We start from the raw sequence: 14,546 nt of genomic DNA on the forward strand, positions 1-14,546 counted from the left end.
AATAAGGCTGTTTATTCAATATTCTTTTAAGCAATTGACCCTGTGTTGTATCATCTTAATACAGAGAGAACATTTGTACTTATTTTTCTTTCTTTTTATATAAAGCTTTCTTTTAAGACCTGTTGGAGTTTTTCTTTACTTCAGGGAAATTGAGTCTGTACTCACCAGGGAATTGGTGGGAGGAAGAAATCAAGGGGAGATTTGTGTGTTGGATCGCTAGCCTGATTTTGCATTCCCTCTGGGGGAATAGGAAAGTACTTTTTGTTTCCAGGATTGGGAACGGAGAGGGGGAGTCCCTCTGTGTAGTTTCACAGAGCTTGTGTCGGTGTATCTCTCCAGGAGCACCTGGAGGGGGGAAGGGAAAAAGGATTATTTCCCTTGGTTGTGAGACTCAAGGGATTTGGGTCTTGGGGTCCCCAGGGAAGGTTTTTCAGAGGGACCAGAGTGCCCCAAAACACTCTAATTTTTTGGGTGGTGGCAGCAGGTACCAGGTCCAAGCTGGTAACTAAGCTTGGAGGTTTTCATGCTAACCCCCATATTTTGGACGCTAAGGTCCAAATCTGGGACTAAGGTTATTACACGTGTTCACCCTATTTGTTTGCTTGTATTAGTTCTATAGCTAGAGCTAGGAGAATAAGATATAAACTTGTATCACTGCTGTAAACTTATTAGTTAAGGCCATCATGGGTGCTCCAGAAACAATTAGTTGTAAATGGCCTTAGTCACGTGAAAGCCTTCCTGTGTACGTGGGGGCCAGCCCGTGGGGAATGGAGACTGGGGGGAGTGGGGTCTCACAGTGACATGTGACCATGTCACCTGATACTGGAATCCATCTAAAATCTGGTACTTTTCCATTCAGAGGGAGGGGTGGGGACCAAGAGAGACAAAAGATTCCCGGCTTGTGCCAAAGCTATAAAAAGGGGTGGAGCAGGACAGGGGGGCCAGTTATGAGAAGACCTCTGCTTACCACCTGAGCTGTCTGCTGGAACTAACAGGGACTGTACCGGGGGGAAGGATTGGGCCCAGACTAGGAAGGAGTCTAGTCTGTGAAAGGAGCTTATTGGAACATCTCCGAGGGTGAGATTTTACCTGTAATCAGTTTCTTAATGTATTAGGCTCAGACTTGCGTGTTTTTGCTTGGTTATTACATATACCAAAATATTGTTCAAGCTGTACAGTACTGAAAATTGTTAGGTAGTATGTAGATTTATAATCTCTGCCTAAATCACATGCTAAACTGTGAAAAAGGAATGAAGATTTATTTGGACTTTATTTCATAAAAAAATCACTTTTGTTTATCAATAGACCCAGAGTAAGTGATTAATACCTGGGGGAGCAAACAGCTGTGCATATCTCTCTATCAGTGATATAGAGGGCAAACAATTTATGAATTTTTCTTCTATAAGCTTTATACAGAGTAACACGGATTTATTTGGGGTTGGGATCCCATTGGGAGCTGGGTGTCTGGAGACAGGTGCTGAGCAGTTTTTAGTTAAAGTCTGCAGCTTTGGGGGCATGGCCCAGGCTTGGGTCTGTGTTGCAGCAGGCTAGCGTACCTGGCTCAACAAGGCAGGGTTCTGGAGTCCCAAGCTGGTGGGGAAAATGGGCTCAGAGGTAATTTCAGCACATCAGGTGACAGACCCAAGGTGATCTCTGTGACTGAACCCATCACAGAGATTATCCAGTTGGGTATGGTGGGATAGCCTATGTGGGCACCTTTTCTAGCCCCTTCCCTTTATGGGGTGAGCAGAGGGGTTCCTAAAATGGCCTGCTCAGTCGTGACCGCTGCTGCAGAAAATGCCCCCTAGCCCAGTCAGGGGCACATGATGACCATCTTGCAGTCACCTCCTGTGCGTGGGTCTGTGACTAGGGACTCCTGGGGATCACTCCACCAATCCCCGTCGCCACTCGCCCATCGCCGCAGGACTTTTAGGGGTAGGGGTGGGGAAAAAGGGTCTTCCTGTGAAAGAAGCCGGCACGTGAATAGTTTAATGTGGGGGAGCTGATGCACAGCAGCAGCCACACAAAACTTGGCGGAAGAGGCACCTGTGTCCAGTGTCAAGGAGGTCCGAGATGACTGGGGGTGTCTCCTCTGTTGCAGACTTTGCTCGCCATTGCAGCCGTTGACAGGTGATCCCGCTTCATCCACCTGTTCTGCCCTTGAGCTCTTACCCTGGGCTGTGTTGTGCTGGGCTGCACTTTGTCTGGTACCTCGCCTTCGACCTTACCGCCATCGGTGACCCTGCCCAGACTCCAGACGGCACCGAAGGAGACGCAAGCTTCTCCCCCACCTCGAGGTGGCAGCCCAAGCAGGGGACTGATGGTACTGACCCAGAGGGGGTTCTGCCTGCAGGCTCCGCCCCCCGAGCCCCGCCCCGCCCCTCTCGACCCCGCCCCTTCTCCTCCCCTGCACCCTCCTCCCTCCCCCACAGCCCCGCCCCGCCCCTCTCCTTCACCCCGCCCCCTCTCGACCCCGCCCCTTCCCCTCTCCTGCACCCTCCCCTCCCCCTCCCCACAGCCCAGCCCCGCCCCTCTCCTTCGCCCCGCCCCCTCTCGACCCCGCCCCTTCTCCTCTCCTGCACCCTCCCCTCCCCCTCCCCACAGCCCAGCCCCTCTCCTTCGCCCCGCCCCCTCTCGACCCCGCCCCTTCTCCTCTCCTGCACCCTCCCCCTCCCCACAGCCCAGCCCCGCCCCTCTCCTTCACCCCGCCCCCTCTCGACCCCGCCCCTTCTCCTCTCCTGCACCCTCCCCTCCCCTCCAGCCCAGCCCCGCCCCTCTCCTTCGCCCCGCTCCCTCTCGACCCCGCCCCTTCTCCTCTCCTGCACCCTCCCCTCCCCTCCCCACAGCCCAGCCCCGCCCCTCTCCTTCGCCCCTCCCCCTCTCGACCCCGCCCCTTCTCCTCTCCTGCACCCTCCCCTCCCCTCCCCACAGCCCAGCCCCGCCCCTCTCCTTCGCCCCTCCCCCTCTCGACCCCGCCCCTTCTCCTCCCCTGCACCCTCCCCTCCCCCTCCCCACAGCCCAGCCCCGCCCCTCTCCTTCGCCCCTCCCCCTCTCGACCCCGCCCCTTCTCCTCCCCTGCACCCTCCTCCCTCCCCCACAGCCCCACCCTTCCCAGGCCGGTTGCTGGCCGCTGGCGCAGGTTGATGACGTAGCGGAAGTTCCGGCCGGGAAGGGGCGGGGCTTGAGGGTCATGACTTCCCGGCCTGGTCCGGCCCCGCCCAGCCGCCGCCAGCGCCGGGCCCGGGACGGGCCATGGGCCACGCGCTCTGCGCCTGCGCGCGGGGCAGCCTGAGCATCGAGGGGCAGCGCTACCTGCTGCTGCAGCGCCTGGGGGAGGGGTGAGCGCGGGGGGGCGGCTGCTGAGACCCCCCCACCGCCCAGATGGGGAAACTGAGGCAGGAAGGTGCCGCGGTTGGGCACTGAGCAGGCGCCGGGGGGAGGGGTGAGCTCGGGGGGGCTGGGCCGGTTCCTGAGACCCCCCCCGCACCTGGCTGGTGCTGCCTGCGGGGGGGGGAGGGCTGGTGTCATTCCCCATCCCCCACCGCCCAGATGGGGAAACTGAGGCAGGAAGGAAGACAGGAGCCGCTGCGGCTCGCCTGTGCCTGAACCCGGCCCCTGCGCTGCGCTCGTGTGGGGCACTGGGCACGAGGGGAGGCTGCCCACGGTAGGCGGCATGGAGCTGGGCGGGGTCCCTTGGCCATGAGGCCAGGGAGTGGATGGCAGAGGAGGGGGTTGGAGCAGTGAGTGATGTGCCCACCTGCTGTGGGGATGGGGCCTGGTTATCTCTGGCATGTCGCCCCCTCCCTCAGTAGCACCCGGGAGTGGCACAGGGACCCCCGGAGATAACGTCAGAACGTCCAGACTGGGTCAGACCAAGGGTCCATCCAGCCCAGCATCCAGTCTGCCGACAGTGGCCAGTGCCAAGTGCCCCAGAGGGAATGAACAGAACAGGGAATCATCCAGTGATCCACCCCCTGTCGCCCATTCCCAGCTTCTGGCAACCAGAGCCCAGGGACACCATCCCTGCCCAGCCTGGCTAATAGCCATTGATGGACCTGTCCTCCAGGAACTCCTCTAGCTCTCTAGCCCTGTTCTAATCTTGGCCTTCACAACATCCCCTGGCAAAGGCTGTTGTATGATGAAATTCTTCCTTTTGTTTGTTTTAAAGCTGCTGCCCTGTAATTACATTGGTAGCCCCTAGTTCTTGTGTTACGGGAAGGGCAAATATCTCTTCCCTATTCACGCTCTCCACACCAGTCATGCTTGTATAGACCTCAATCGTATGCCCCCTTAGTTGTCTCTTTTCCAGGCTGAACAGTCCCAGTCTTATCAATCTCCCCTCATACGGCAGCTGTTCCACACCCCTAATTATTTTTGTTGCCCTTTTCTGAACCTTTTCTAATTCCAATCTCTCTTTTTTGAGATGGGGCGACCACATCTGCACGCAGTATTCCAGGTGTGGGTGTACCATGGATTTATGTAGAGGCAACATGATATTTTCTGGGATTATGTTTCCTCCATTACTTTGCATTTACCAACATTGAATTTCATCTGCTATTTTGATGATGTCTGTGGCCCCCTGCCCTAGGGTGGTGGGAGCCCAAGGAGTTGCTCCTGCCCCACTCATGCGTCTCTGCCTCTTAGGGGCTTCAGCTACGTGGACTTGGTGGAGGGGCTGCAGGACGGCCGTTTCTACGCCCTGAAGCGCATCCTGTGCCATGACAAGGAGGACCGCCAGGAAGCCCTGCACGAGGTGGAGATGCACGGCCTCTTTGAGCACCCCAACATCCTGCGGCTCGAGGCCCACTGCATGGTGGAGAAGGGGCCCAAGCACGAGGCCTGGCTGCTGCTGCCCTTTCTAAGGGTGAGGCCACCCCCTCTCGCAGGGGTGCCCATCCCCATCCCCTGGGGCTGGATTCCTGCTGTCCATAGGCTGCCCCAGGGGCACCGTGCCTGATGCCAGTGCCAGGCTCTGTTTGTAGCCAAGGGGTCAGATTGCAGCTGGCCTTAGGGCCCAATGCATGCTGGGAGTGGTAGTCTTTGTGGACCAGCACTCTAGGCCAATGGCAAAGGGAGTGGGGGAGACAGCCTGTTGCTCTGTTGGGGAGGAGGGGGGTGGTTACTGTCCCTCCAGGCAGCTGTTACTCCGGCCCTGCCCGCCTGGCTCAGAGCCACCTCTGGGAGGGACTGCACTGGGCCCAACACAGCAGGGGCCAGGAGCTGGGACTGGAACTGCTCAGGCAGCCGAGTCCTGGCTCCGGCAGGGCCTGGGCCCACCAGCTGCAGAGGAAGGTGTACAGCTCCCAGATGGCCACAGCAGAGATGTTGAGTTGGGGCAAATAGCCTTTAGAAAGGGGCCAGCACTGTCCAGACACCCCTCCAGCCCCTGCGGAGTCTGGCAGAGCCCTGGGTCCCGCTGGTCTCTTACGGCAGCGAGTTCCATGAATGACTGGTGTCCGTGGGCAGCATCACTGGCGCTGCTGATGGGATGAGGCCCGGGGCTTTGAGCAGCTGCTTGCTGAGAGACTCAGGCTGGGGCAGGATGCTGTAGTTTGTCACTCTCCAGCGCTGCTCCCGCTCCCCCACTGTCACTAGCCTGAGAAATCTTGGGAGCTGGTGCGGGAAGCCCTTTGCGGGGCAGCACCAGCAGGCTAGGCAGCGCTGTCTGGGTCTCCTTGGCCAGCGCCTGCTTTCCCACTAACCAGCCGCCTGTTTGCTCGCCAGAGAGGGACCCTGTGGAGCGAGGTGGAAGCTCTGCGAGACAAAGGCACCTTCCTGCCTGAGGAGCGGATTGTCCCCATTCTCCTTGGCATCTGCCGGGGGCTGGAGGCCATTCATGCCAAGGGCTATGCACACAGGTGAGCCCAGCCAGGGGCTAGTGCCCTTGGCCACCAGTCTGGCCCCCTTGTGAAGGCAGGAGCACTTGCAGTGGGTGACCGGGCACAAGATCCTCACATGCAGAACTGGAGTGCCAGCACTGGACTGCTGCAGGGTGTGTGTGGGGCTTGGGGGGGCTGGGTCAGAGTGGGGCACCAGCCCGGGGGGGTGGGGAGCCAGTAGACCTGCTGAGGAGGCTCCCTGCCCCTCAGAAGCTGAAGGGAACTTGCTGGCTCTTGGACCCCACAGAGACCTGAAGCCCACCAACGTGCTGCTGGACGATGAGGAGCAGCCCGTGCTGATGGACCTGGGCTCCATGAACCAGGCCTGCATCGAGGTCAAGGGCTCCCGGGAGGCCATGGCTTTGCAGGTACAAGGCTCCCTGCCTGGTGTTCTGGGCCCCTCCCCGTGGGAGGGCAGGGATCAGCTGGTGGAGTCTGAGAGGTCCAGGAACAGTTTGCTCACCAGCTGGGGCTCTCCAGCCTCACTCCTGGGGCTGAGGCCCCCTCTAACCCAGCCCCTCCCCAGCCTGGCTCAGTCTGTGTGGTCCTGCTGGCCTCACCCTGTGCTCGGCCCTTCCTAGGACTGGGCGGCCCAGCGCTGCACCATCTCCTACCGGGCACCGGAACTCTTCACCGTGGAGAGAGACTGTGTCATTGATGAGCGAACAGACATCTGGGTAAGGAACCACTCAGTGTACCCCTTCCCCTCCCCCTCCAGGGCCAGCCCCACCCCCATATACTGGCTTGGTGGGGCTCAGGCAGTGACTGGCCTGCTTCAGTCCCTAGGCTGCGTGCTGTACTGCATGATGTTTGGCGAGGGCCCCTATGACCTCATCTTCCAGAAAGGTGACAGCGTGGCTCTGGCAGTGCAGAACCAGCTCCGCGTGCCCGCCAGCGGAAGGTGAGGAACAGGCACTGATGCCTGCCTGGGTGGGAAGGGGGGGCTCTGCTCTGTGCTCACCCCCCTGCCTCACAGATCCGCTGTGCCTCTTGCAGGTATTCCGCTGCCCTGGAGCACCTGCTCTCCTCCATGATGGCAGTGAACCCTCAGGATCGGCCCCACATCTCCTACATACTTGACCAGCTGGAGGGGCTGCAGGCAGCACCAAGGGGCCAGGACACCACCCGGATCTGAGCCCTGCCCAGCTCTGTACCCCCAGGGACTGGTGTGTAGAGTGTGTAGGGGGGGGCTGTTGCCCCACCCCAGGGACAGGGTCACAGAACTGCTTTTAAAAGGGAATTTTAGGTGAAAAGCAAACCCAGCCCTGTGGTGCTAAGTCCTGCCTGCAGTGCCGGGCTGGCACATGCCCCACTCATAGGAATTCAGCCAGGACATACGCCCTGAGCAGGAGGGTGCCCAGGACCAGCCACCTGCCCCTTCCCTCCTGCCCCTGCCAGAGTTCCATGTGGCTGGGGAGGGGAAGATGGTACCAGCACTTCACCTTCCCTAGGGCCCTGGGCTGCCTCCTTGGCCATGGGGCGAGCTGGGCTCTGCTCAGCACCAGCTCAGGCCTGCTGCTGCCTCCTCCTGCTGGAAGGGAGGTGGGGCCAAGCCTGCGCCCCTGCAGGCATTGTCTGTTCAGTAAAGTGTGTGCAGAGAACATGGCCTGGCTCTGTGGGATTCCTGTGGTGCCCAGGCAGCTGCGGGGGCAGAGAGGAGAACGGGACCATATGGAATTGGTGGCGGGTGTAGAGTAAGGCTGTCTGGCTGCAACTCCAGCCTGGTAGGGCTTTCCTGCTGGGCTAAGGCTGCCACTGCCATCAGGGCAGGGATGAAGCAGCCTCTGGGCAGTACAGTATTCACCCCCCGCCCCAAGGTCTGGCTGAGAGCCCTCCCCTGGCATCCTGGGCACCAGGGACAAGCAGCCTCCCATGGTTCTGGGTGCAAGTGCTGCTGGGAGCCCAGCGCTGGCTGCTGGGGCTTGGCCAGCAGAGGGCAGCACTGGGAGCAGGGCCACGCTGGGCTGGGGCCAGAGCATAAGTCAATGATTAACCACAAACCCCCTTCCTGGGCCAGGCCCAGCTGTTCCAGCCCAGGCTGCCCCCTCCCCTATGGGCTGTGGGGGAAGCCAGTGCCCAGGGGCTGGCACCATGTGGGGCCTTGGGAGCAGAGGCAGAGCCTGGCCCCAGGAGGGGAACAGGGCACAAGGGGTGTGGCCCAACCAGCTCACCTTCCCCCACCATGTGAGACGGGGCCCCCTTCCAGTCCTACAGCTGCTGAGCCAAGGGCCCTCCCAAGCCAGGCCTGGGGGAGGGGCAGACAGTAGCAAACCTCTGGAGCCAAACATGGCCCCCTTCTCCCATGTAGCTCCTGCTAGCCCAGCCCAGAGCCCTGGGGCTGCTCCCTGAAAGCCCATGCACAGACAGGGGAGCCTGTCACAATGACGCTTCCTATCACTAAGGAGAACTGGCCCTGCCATGCTGGCTGCTTTGTGCAGGGAGGGGAGCAGCCCTGGCAGGTCCTTGCCCTCAGTGGGCCACAGCCCCCAGTACCTGGAGTTGGGTCCACCCCTCCTCCAGTGCGAGCTGGATTGATCCCTGAGCCACACCAGGCACCTGGTCAGGCCTAGGGCTTGGCAGCCACCACTCACCCACAGCCCAGCTAGGGGCCTGGTATCTGGTTTGGGGCCATCAGCAGGGCAGGTTGCTTCCTGCTGTTGCGCTGCCCAGGATGTCTTATGACCCCATTCCCAGCCACAACCCAGCCTGGCCTCCACGGCTGTAAAGAGCCACTCACTGCCACTGCAGACCTGGGACACTCACAGCCCTGCACCTGGCAAGAAACAGCTACAGCCACGGGTTTGGGTTTGAGACCAAGGAGACAGTTTATTGTTTAAAGGATTTTGCAATTAACACAACATGAAAGTCCTTCAGCTAGTGCCTCAGTACTCCTCTCCCTCCTCTTCATCCTCATAGGAGTCCAGGCCCACCTCCTCGTAATCCTTCTCCAGGGCAGCCATGTCCTCCCGGGCCTCAGAGAACTCCCCCTCCTCCATGCCCTCTCCCACATACCAGTGCACGAAGGCTCGCTTGGCATACATCAGGTCAAACTTGTGGTCCAGCCGAGCCCAGGCCTCGGCAATGGCTGTGGTGTTGCTCAGCATGCACACGGCCCGCTGCACCTTGGCCAGGTCGCCACCAGGAACGGCAGTCGGCGGCTGGTAGTTGATACCAACCTTGAAGCCAGTTGGGCACCAGTCTACGAACTGGATGCTGCGCTTGGTTTTGATGGCAGCAATAGCAGCATTGACGTCTTTGGGTACCACGTCACCGCGGTACAAGAGGCAGCAGGCCATGTATTTGCCATGGCGGGGGTCACACTTCACCATCTGGTTGGCTGGCTCAAAGCAGGAGTTTGTGATCTCAGCCACCGAGAGCTGCTCATGATAGGCCTTCTCTGCAGAGATGACGGGGGCGTAGGTGGCCAGCGGGAAGTGGATACGGGGGTAGGGCACCAGGTTGGTCTGGAACTCAGTCAGATCCACATTGAGGGCACCATCGAATCGGAGGGAGGCGGTGATGGAGGACACGATCTGGCTAATAAGGCGGTTCAGGTTGGTGTAGGTGGGGCGCTCGATGTCCAGGTTCCTGCGGCAGATGTCATAGATGGCCTCGTTGTCTACCATGAAGGCACAGTCCGAGTGCTCTAGGGTGGTGTGGGTGGTCAGGATGGAGTTGTAGGGCTCCACCACCGCGGTGGAGACCTGAGGAGCAGGGTAGATGGCGAACTCCAGCTTGGACTTCTTGCCATAGTCAACGGAGAGACGCTCCATCAGCAGGGAGGTGAATCCGGAGCCGGTGCCGCCCCCGAAGCTGTGGAAGACCAGGAAGCCCTGGAGCCCCGTGCACTGGTCGGCCTGTGGAGAAAACAAAGACCAGAGCTCATTAGACAAAGTACCAGCCAATCCAGGCTGCAGCGCATGGCCAAGAAGGATTGAGGCAGAGAACCAGCTGAGGGAGGAGACTGCCAGCCGCCCAACCCACAGAAGAACAAGCCCCTGTGTCAGACATCCCCGCCCCCCGTGAGGAGGGAGCCCTCCAGCTCCCAGACCCCTTGCCAAGTGCAGCTCTCAAGAGCCCATGTAGCCATGTTCTGTTGGGCCTGGCAGTGAGAAGCTGGAGCCCTCTCAGCAGCTCCTTGGCTGGGCAGAGCGCAGGCCCCCCCCCAGATCCCCTCTGACAGGTTGCATACCAGCTTCCGGATCCTGTCCAGCACTTGGTCAATGATCTCCTTGCCGATGGTGTAGTGCCCACGGGCATAGTTATTGGCAGCATCTTCCTTGCCAGTGATGAGCTGCTCCGGGTGGAAGAGCTGGCGGTAGATGCCGGTCCGAATCTCATCTGGAGAGAGAGAGAGGAGGAGGGGGTGGGACAGGACTCTCAACCAGTGGTGCACACACTTTTCCAGTCTGTACCCCACCCTGCTTATTGCCCAGCCTGGCCCAAGCAGCAGGGTTGCTGCTCACGCCCTCTGAATGTTCCTGTGTGCACCCCACTGATGTCAGCAGAGGGGGGTGCGCCGAGCTGGCCTGCTAGGCACCAGGGATGGCTGTCCTCCACCCAACAGGAAGGCCCAGGGCAGCCTGCCAGATGGACTCTCTCAGGAAGCCACCAGGGCACAGCATTGCACCAACACCAGGGAGTGGTACCCACTGCCCTGAGGGAGTCCTGCAACACCCTGGCACTGCTGAGCTAGGCTGGAGTGTCTCTGGGCCCCAAGCCTGTGTCATGGAGAACGAGCATCATGTCGTCCTCCTGCCACTCCCCTGCAGCGGGGAGGCCAGGCAAGTGCTGCCCAGCTGGCAGGAGTGGGCGAAGCCGCACTAGCCAGCTGCTGTGCATGGCAGTCCAGGACGCAGACACGGCTCTAGCCGGGGGCTAAATCCTTCACTAGCGAGCAGGGTATGGCCCCCCCCCAAATGTGCTGGCGTCTCCGCTCACCGATCACAGTGGGCTCTAGGTCCACGAAGATCGCCCTGGGGACGTGCTTCCCTGCGCCCGTCTCACAGAAGAAGGTGGTAAAGGAGTCATCCCCTCCCCCGATGGTCTTCTCGCTGGGCATCTGCCCGTCCGGCTGGATGCCGTGCTCCAGGCAGTACAGCTCCCAGCAGGTGTTGCCCATCTGGACGCCGGCCTGGCCGACATGGACTGAGATACATTCACGCTGCAGAGAGAAGAGCCATTGAGGTGCCTCTCCAGGCCAGTGAACCTAGAGCCCCACACCAGCGTTGGTGGTGACGTGGGGCCCAGAGCTCCCCCACACTTCTGGGGGAGTCACAGCAGCCAGTCTCCATTCAGTGAGGGCTCCAGGCAGCCCAGAACTTCGTGCCTGCTGGTCAGCACAGCTGGAGAAGAGACCAGTCCCTCTACCAGCTCCCCCTGCCCGGCCAGCACCAAAGCCCAGGATTCTCAAACAAATTCCATTTCACTTGGGGGGGGGGGGGGGGAGAACAGGCTGCTCACTCTGCGCAGCCTCCGACCCTGCTGCCCAGCACTGCAGAGGAAAACGCTGCAGGCTGTGAATGGCTGCCATCCTGCAGCTCTGCAGACTGCAGGTGTGGGGGAGGAGCACAGCAGCGCCTCCCCACGCAGACACACACACAGCAAGCCCTGCCCTAGATCTAGCAGCAGTCAGACGTGAGGATTGTGTCTGCCACACCCTGCCTATAGAACCCCGGGAGAAGGTGCCGCAGAGTATTGTGGGAGCTCCCTGCCACAGGGACTGCGCTGGGCACTTGCCCCCTTCGGAGCCAAGGACAGGGCAGGAGCAGGGGAGGAATAGCAGCCCATGGACGGGGAGTGACTCACCCAAGGCCACACAGCACCTCAGTGGCAGAGCTAGGATCGCCCTCCCAGGTGGTGCCCAGCCCCCTCGCTGGGAGAGGACTGCAGCAGCCCCTGGCAGCTTACTGCTGCCTGGAGCCCCCAGGGTCAGGTTGGAGGCCTGGCTGTCCCTGGGGTGAGCTCTGGGCCTGCAGAGCCCAGCCGCTGGCTGCAGCAAGAGGGGAGGAGCAGGACTGCAGCAGGGCTCCAGCATCAGGCAGGTGCTGAGCTGACAAGCACATACCTAATGCATGAGCTCCAGTCCCACCCTCGCTGCTCCCAGCCGGCCTGGGCACCCGCCGTTCCCAATCCCACGGGAACCCAGCAGCAGGCAGGGCTGCAGGTCAGGACTGAGGGGCCTCAGCAGAGCTGTGGCAAGGGCAGGAAGGCTGCCTAGTACCCACCAGTGCTGTAATGGGCAATAAGGCCCTTCTGCCCAGCAGCACAGAGCTGTGCCCCCCAGAGGGGGGACAGAGGCAGCGGGCTCAGGTGTGCCCACAACAGCACAGGGGCTGTCTGCACAGAGCCAGCTGCATTGAGTGGGCGCTGGTGGCAGGGGGACAGCCCTGCTGCACAGCTTATGTGGACACTGCCTTGCTCCCCCCAAACTGGGGGGGATGCAGAATCCCCTTTCCTGAACACTCCTCTCCCCCTCAGGCTCGAGCCCCAGGCCTTCACGGCCAAATAGAGACCTTGGGTCACTCAGCCCCTCTCCCCCCCCAAGCAAGGGAGCCAGCTGTAGCAGCCATGGGGCTCCCAGGAAGGGCCCCCCAAGCAGGCTCCAGCCCTCAGGAGCAGCAAGGGAGCCCTAGCAGGTCTGGGATGGGAGCCTGGATTCCTGCAGAGCCAGCAGCCCAAGCCAGCGAGGCCCCTCTGCAGCATCCACCCCAAACTCAAGTTGTTTATGGGGAAGCCACGAAGAGGAAGCACCCAGCTCTGTGCAGCTGCCACCTCACAACAGCGCCCCCGCCATGGTTTCCTCAGTGCAAAGCTGCATTTCCCCTTCTCTGACTGCAGCCTGTGGAGGGCTCTGCTGTACCCGTCACCCACCGGGTCCCCCCCAGGGTGGCAGTGCCAGAGCACTCAATGGGCCTGGACCTCCACCAACCTCAGCCTCCAGTCACGCCTCAGAGCCCGGCCCAGCTGGTCCCAGGACCTGGCTCTGCCATGGGGTGACAGCTCGAGGGGAGGGGGGAAGAATCGCACTGGAAGTGCAGCAAAGAATCCTGTGGCACCTTATAGACTAACAGACGCATTGGAGCATGAGCTTTCGTGGGTGAATTTCCACCACATGCATCCGAAGAAGTGGGTATTCACCCAGAAAGCTCATGCTCCAAAACGTCTGTTAGTCTATAAGGTGCCACAGGATTCTTTGCTGCACTTCCAGATCCAGACTAACACGGCTTCCCCTCTGGGGCTGTGGGTCAGGACCGAGGGACATCAGCGGAGCAGGTGCCACCTCCCCAGCTCCCAGCCTGTTCAGGCCGCCCCCGGCCCGCCCCGCCCCGCGGAAGTCACAGCTCCCCTGCGCAGCAGAAGTTTGAACACACACAGACCAACCAGAATTGTGAAACCACCAGCCCCACCCCCGGCCTCGCCCAGCGCCCCCGCCAGCCGCACTGGGGAGCAGGGCCCCCCTTCCCCAGGCTCTGATCCCCCCGTGCCCCGGCAGCGAGGAGCCCCGGCCGGGGTGCATGGCGCTGGGGCAGCCGGGGGCAGGGGTGCGTAGCCGCCCTCACGCTGCCGGCCCCCGAGGGCTCCCCGCATGGCCCAGCTAAGGGGCAGGGGTGGGGCGCACGCACCCCAGGAGCGCAGCCCGGCCAGCCCCCAGCCCGAGCGCAGGGACGGCCAGGAACCGCTGCTGGGAGATGGGGCAGGAACCGGAGTCTCCTCGGAAGGTGCCAGGCGCAGGCCGCGGCCTCGCCACGAGGCGGGGAAACCGGCTCAGCCACTGGACGGGCAGCAGGGCCCTTCCCCAAGGCACTGGGGGGGGGGTCCGCGAGCTCATCCCCCCCGGCTGCGATTTCCTAGTTTGGACAGGAGCCCGGCCGAGCTATTTCCAGGAGAGCCCCCGGCTTATTAACACCCCCCCGCAGCACCCTCGTGTCCTGCCCGAGTCGGGCCGGGCGCCAATGGCCCCCCGGGTGCAGCTGCCCCTGCCCGTCTGGAGGAGCAAGCGCGGCTCGGCGGGGGGTGCCCAGGAGCCTGGCCGGGGGCCCCCGCAGACGGGGCTGCCTCACTGCGCTGGCGCCAGGCTCTGCCCAGGGCCCCCCACCCAGCGCTGCTCCGCGGGGAGGAGGCGCGGGAGGGGCCAGGGCTCTGCCCCCCCCCCCCCGGCCAGAGCCGGGGCCCCTCCGCAGGCTCCCCGAGCAGCTCAGCCCTCCGCGGGGCAGCCCCGGCCCGGCCCGGCCCCGGGAGAGGGGCCCGCTGCGGAGCGCACCTGCCGCCCCGGCCCGGCCCGCGCGGTGCGGTGCGGCCGGGAGCGCACAGGGCAGAGGCGCCAAGGCCCCCAGAGGATGCGGGGCCCCCCGGGGCCCGCACTCACCATGACGCAGCAGTGGCCGGAGTCTCACGTGAGTCTGCGCGACGAGGTCTCGGTGAGAAGCTTCGCCTGCTGCCGGACTGGCGCACCGGCCTTATATACCGGCGGGGGGGGGGGGGCTGCGACACGCCCACGGGCGGGATGACGAGTATGACCACGCCCCCACTTCCAGTTTTGCACAGGGATGTACTTTGCTTTTATAGCGGGGGGCGTCGTAACACACTGTACCACCAAAGGGCCACCCTGAGATTACGCCCCCCAAGCCCATGGTGTTACACCGCCCCCCAGGGCATTACCCCCCC

General features: G+C 61.9%; 2 protein-coding genes across 3 annotated transcripts; one reads left to right on the forward strand and one right to left on the reverse strand.

Moving 5' to 3' along the window:
- The first annotated feature begins 3,215 nt into the window (after positions 1-3,215).
- On the forward strand, positions 3,216-7,249 carry STK16 (serine/threonine kinase 16). 2 transcript variants are annotated; one of them, XM_050915943.1, is made up of 7 exons: positions 3,216-3,338; positions 4,645-4,864; positions 5,725-5,858; positions 6,127-6,247; positions 6,461-6,556; positions 6,659-6,780; positions 6,876-7,249. In XM_050915943.1, exons 1-7 carry the CDS (start codon positions 3,253-3,255, stop codon positions 7,012-7,014), a joined length of 918 nt encoding a protein of 305 aa, XP_050771900.1. In that variant the 5' UTR covers positions 3,216-3,252; the 3' UTR covers positions 7,015-7,249. The 2 variants fall into 2 exon arrangements, with proteins under 2 accessions (XP_050771900.1, XP_050771902.1); XM_050915945.1 differs by having other exon boundaries at positions 4,645-4,753.
- A 1,430-nt stretch (positions 7,250-8,679) lies between these two features.
- LOC127030020 (tubulin alpha-4A chain) lies at positions 8,680-14,344 on the reverse strand. Its single transcript, XM_050915935.1, has 4 exons — positions 14,248-14,344; positions 10,821-11,043; positions 10,072-10,220; positions 8,680-9,736 (listed from the first exon to the last, which is right to left on the reverse strand). Exons 1-4 carry the CDS (start codon positions 14,248-14,250, stop codon positions 8,762-8,764), a joined length of 1,350 nt encoding a protein of 449 aa, XP_050771892.1. The 5' UTR covers positions 14,251-14,344; the 3' UTR covers positions 8,680-8,761.
- Between the last annotated feature and the right edge of the window lie 202 nt (positions 14,345-14,546).

This window comes from Gopherus flavomarginatus, chromosome 10 (genome assembly GCF_025201925.1).
Source record: "Gopherus flavomarginatus isolate rGopFla2 chromosome 10, rGopFla2.mat.asm, whole genome shotgun sequence".
NCBI classification, from domain to species: domain Eukaryota; kingdom Metazoa; phylum Chordata; order Testudines; family Testudinidae; genus Gopherus; species Gopherus flavomarginatus.

Excerpts from the sequence above, each read along its gene's own strand:
- STK16 (XM_050915943.1), top strand. The coding sequence starts at position 3,253 with ATGGGCCACGCGCTCTGCGCCTGCGCGCGGGGCAGCCTGAGCATCGAG. Across the intron at positions 3,339-4,644 it reads CTGCAGCGCCTGGGGGAGGG|GGGCTTCAGCTACGTGGACT; the intron begins GTGAGCGCGGGG and ends TCTGCCTCTTAG. Across the intron at positions 4,865-5,724 it reads TGCTGCTGCCCTTTCTAAGG|AGAGGGACCCTGTGGAGCGA; the intron begins GTGAGGCCACCC and ends TTTGCTCGCCAG.
- LOC127030020 (XM_050915935.1), bottom strand. Across the intron at positions 10,221-10,820 it reads CCTAGAGCCCACTGTGATCG|ATGAGATTCGGACCGGCATC; the intron begins GTGAGCGGAGAC and ends CTCTCTCTCCAG. Across the intron at positions 9,737-10,071 it reads TGGACAGGATCCGGAAGCTG|GCCGACCAGTGCACGGGGCT; the intron begins GTATGCAACCTG and ends TTTTCTCCACAG.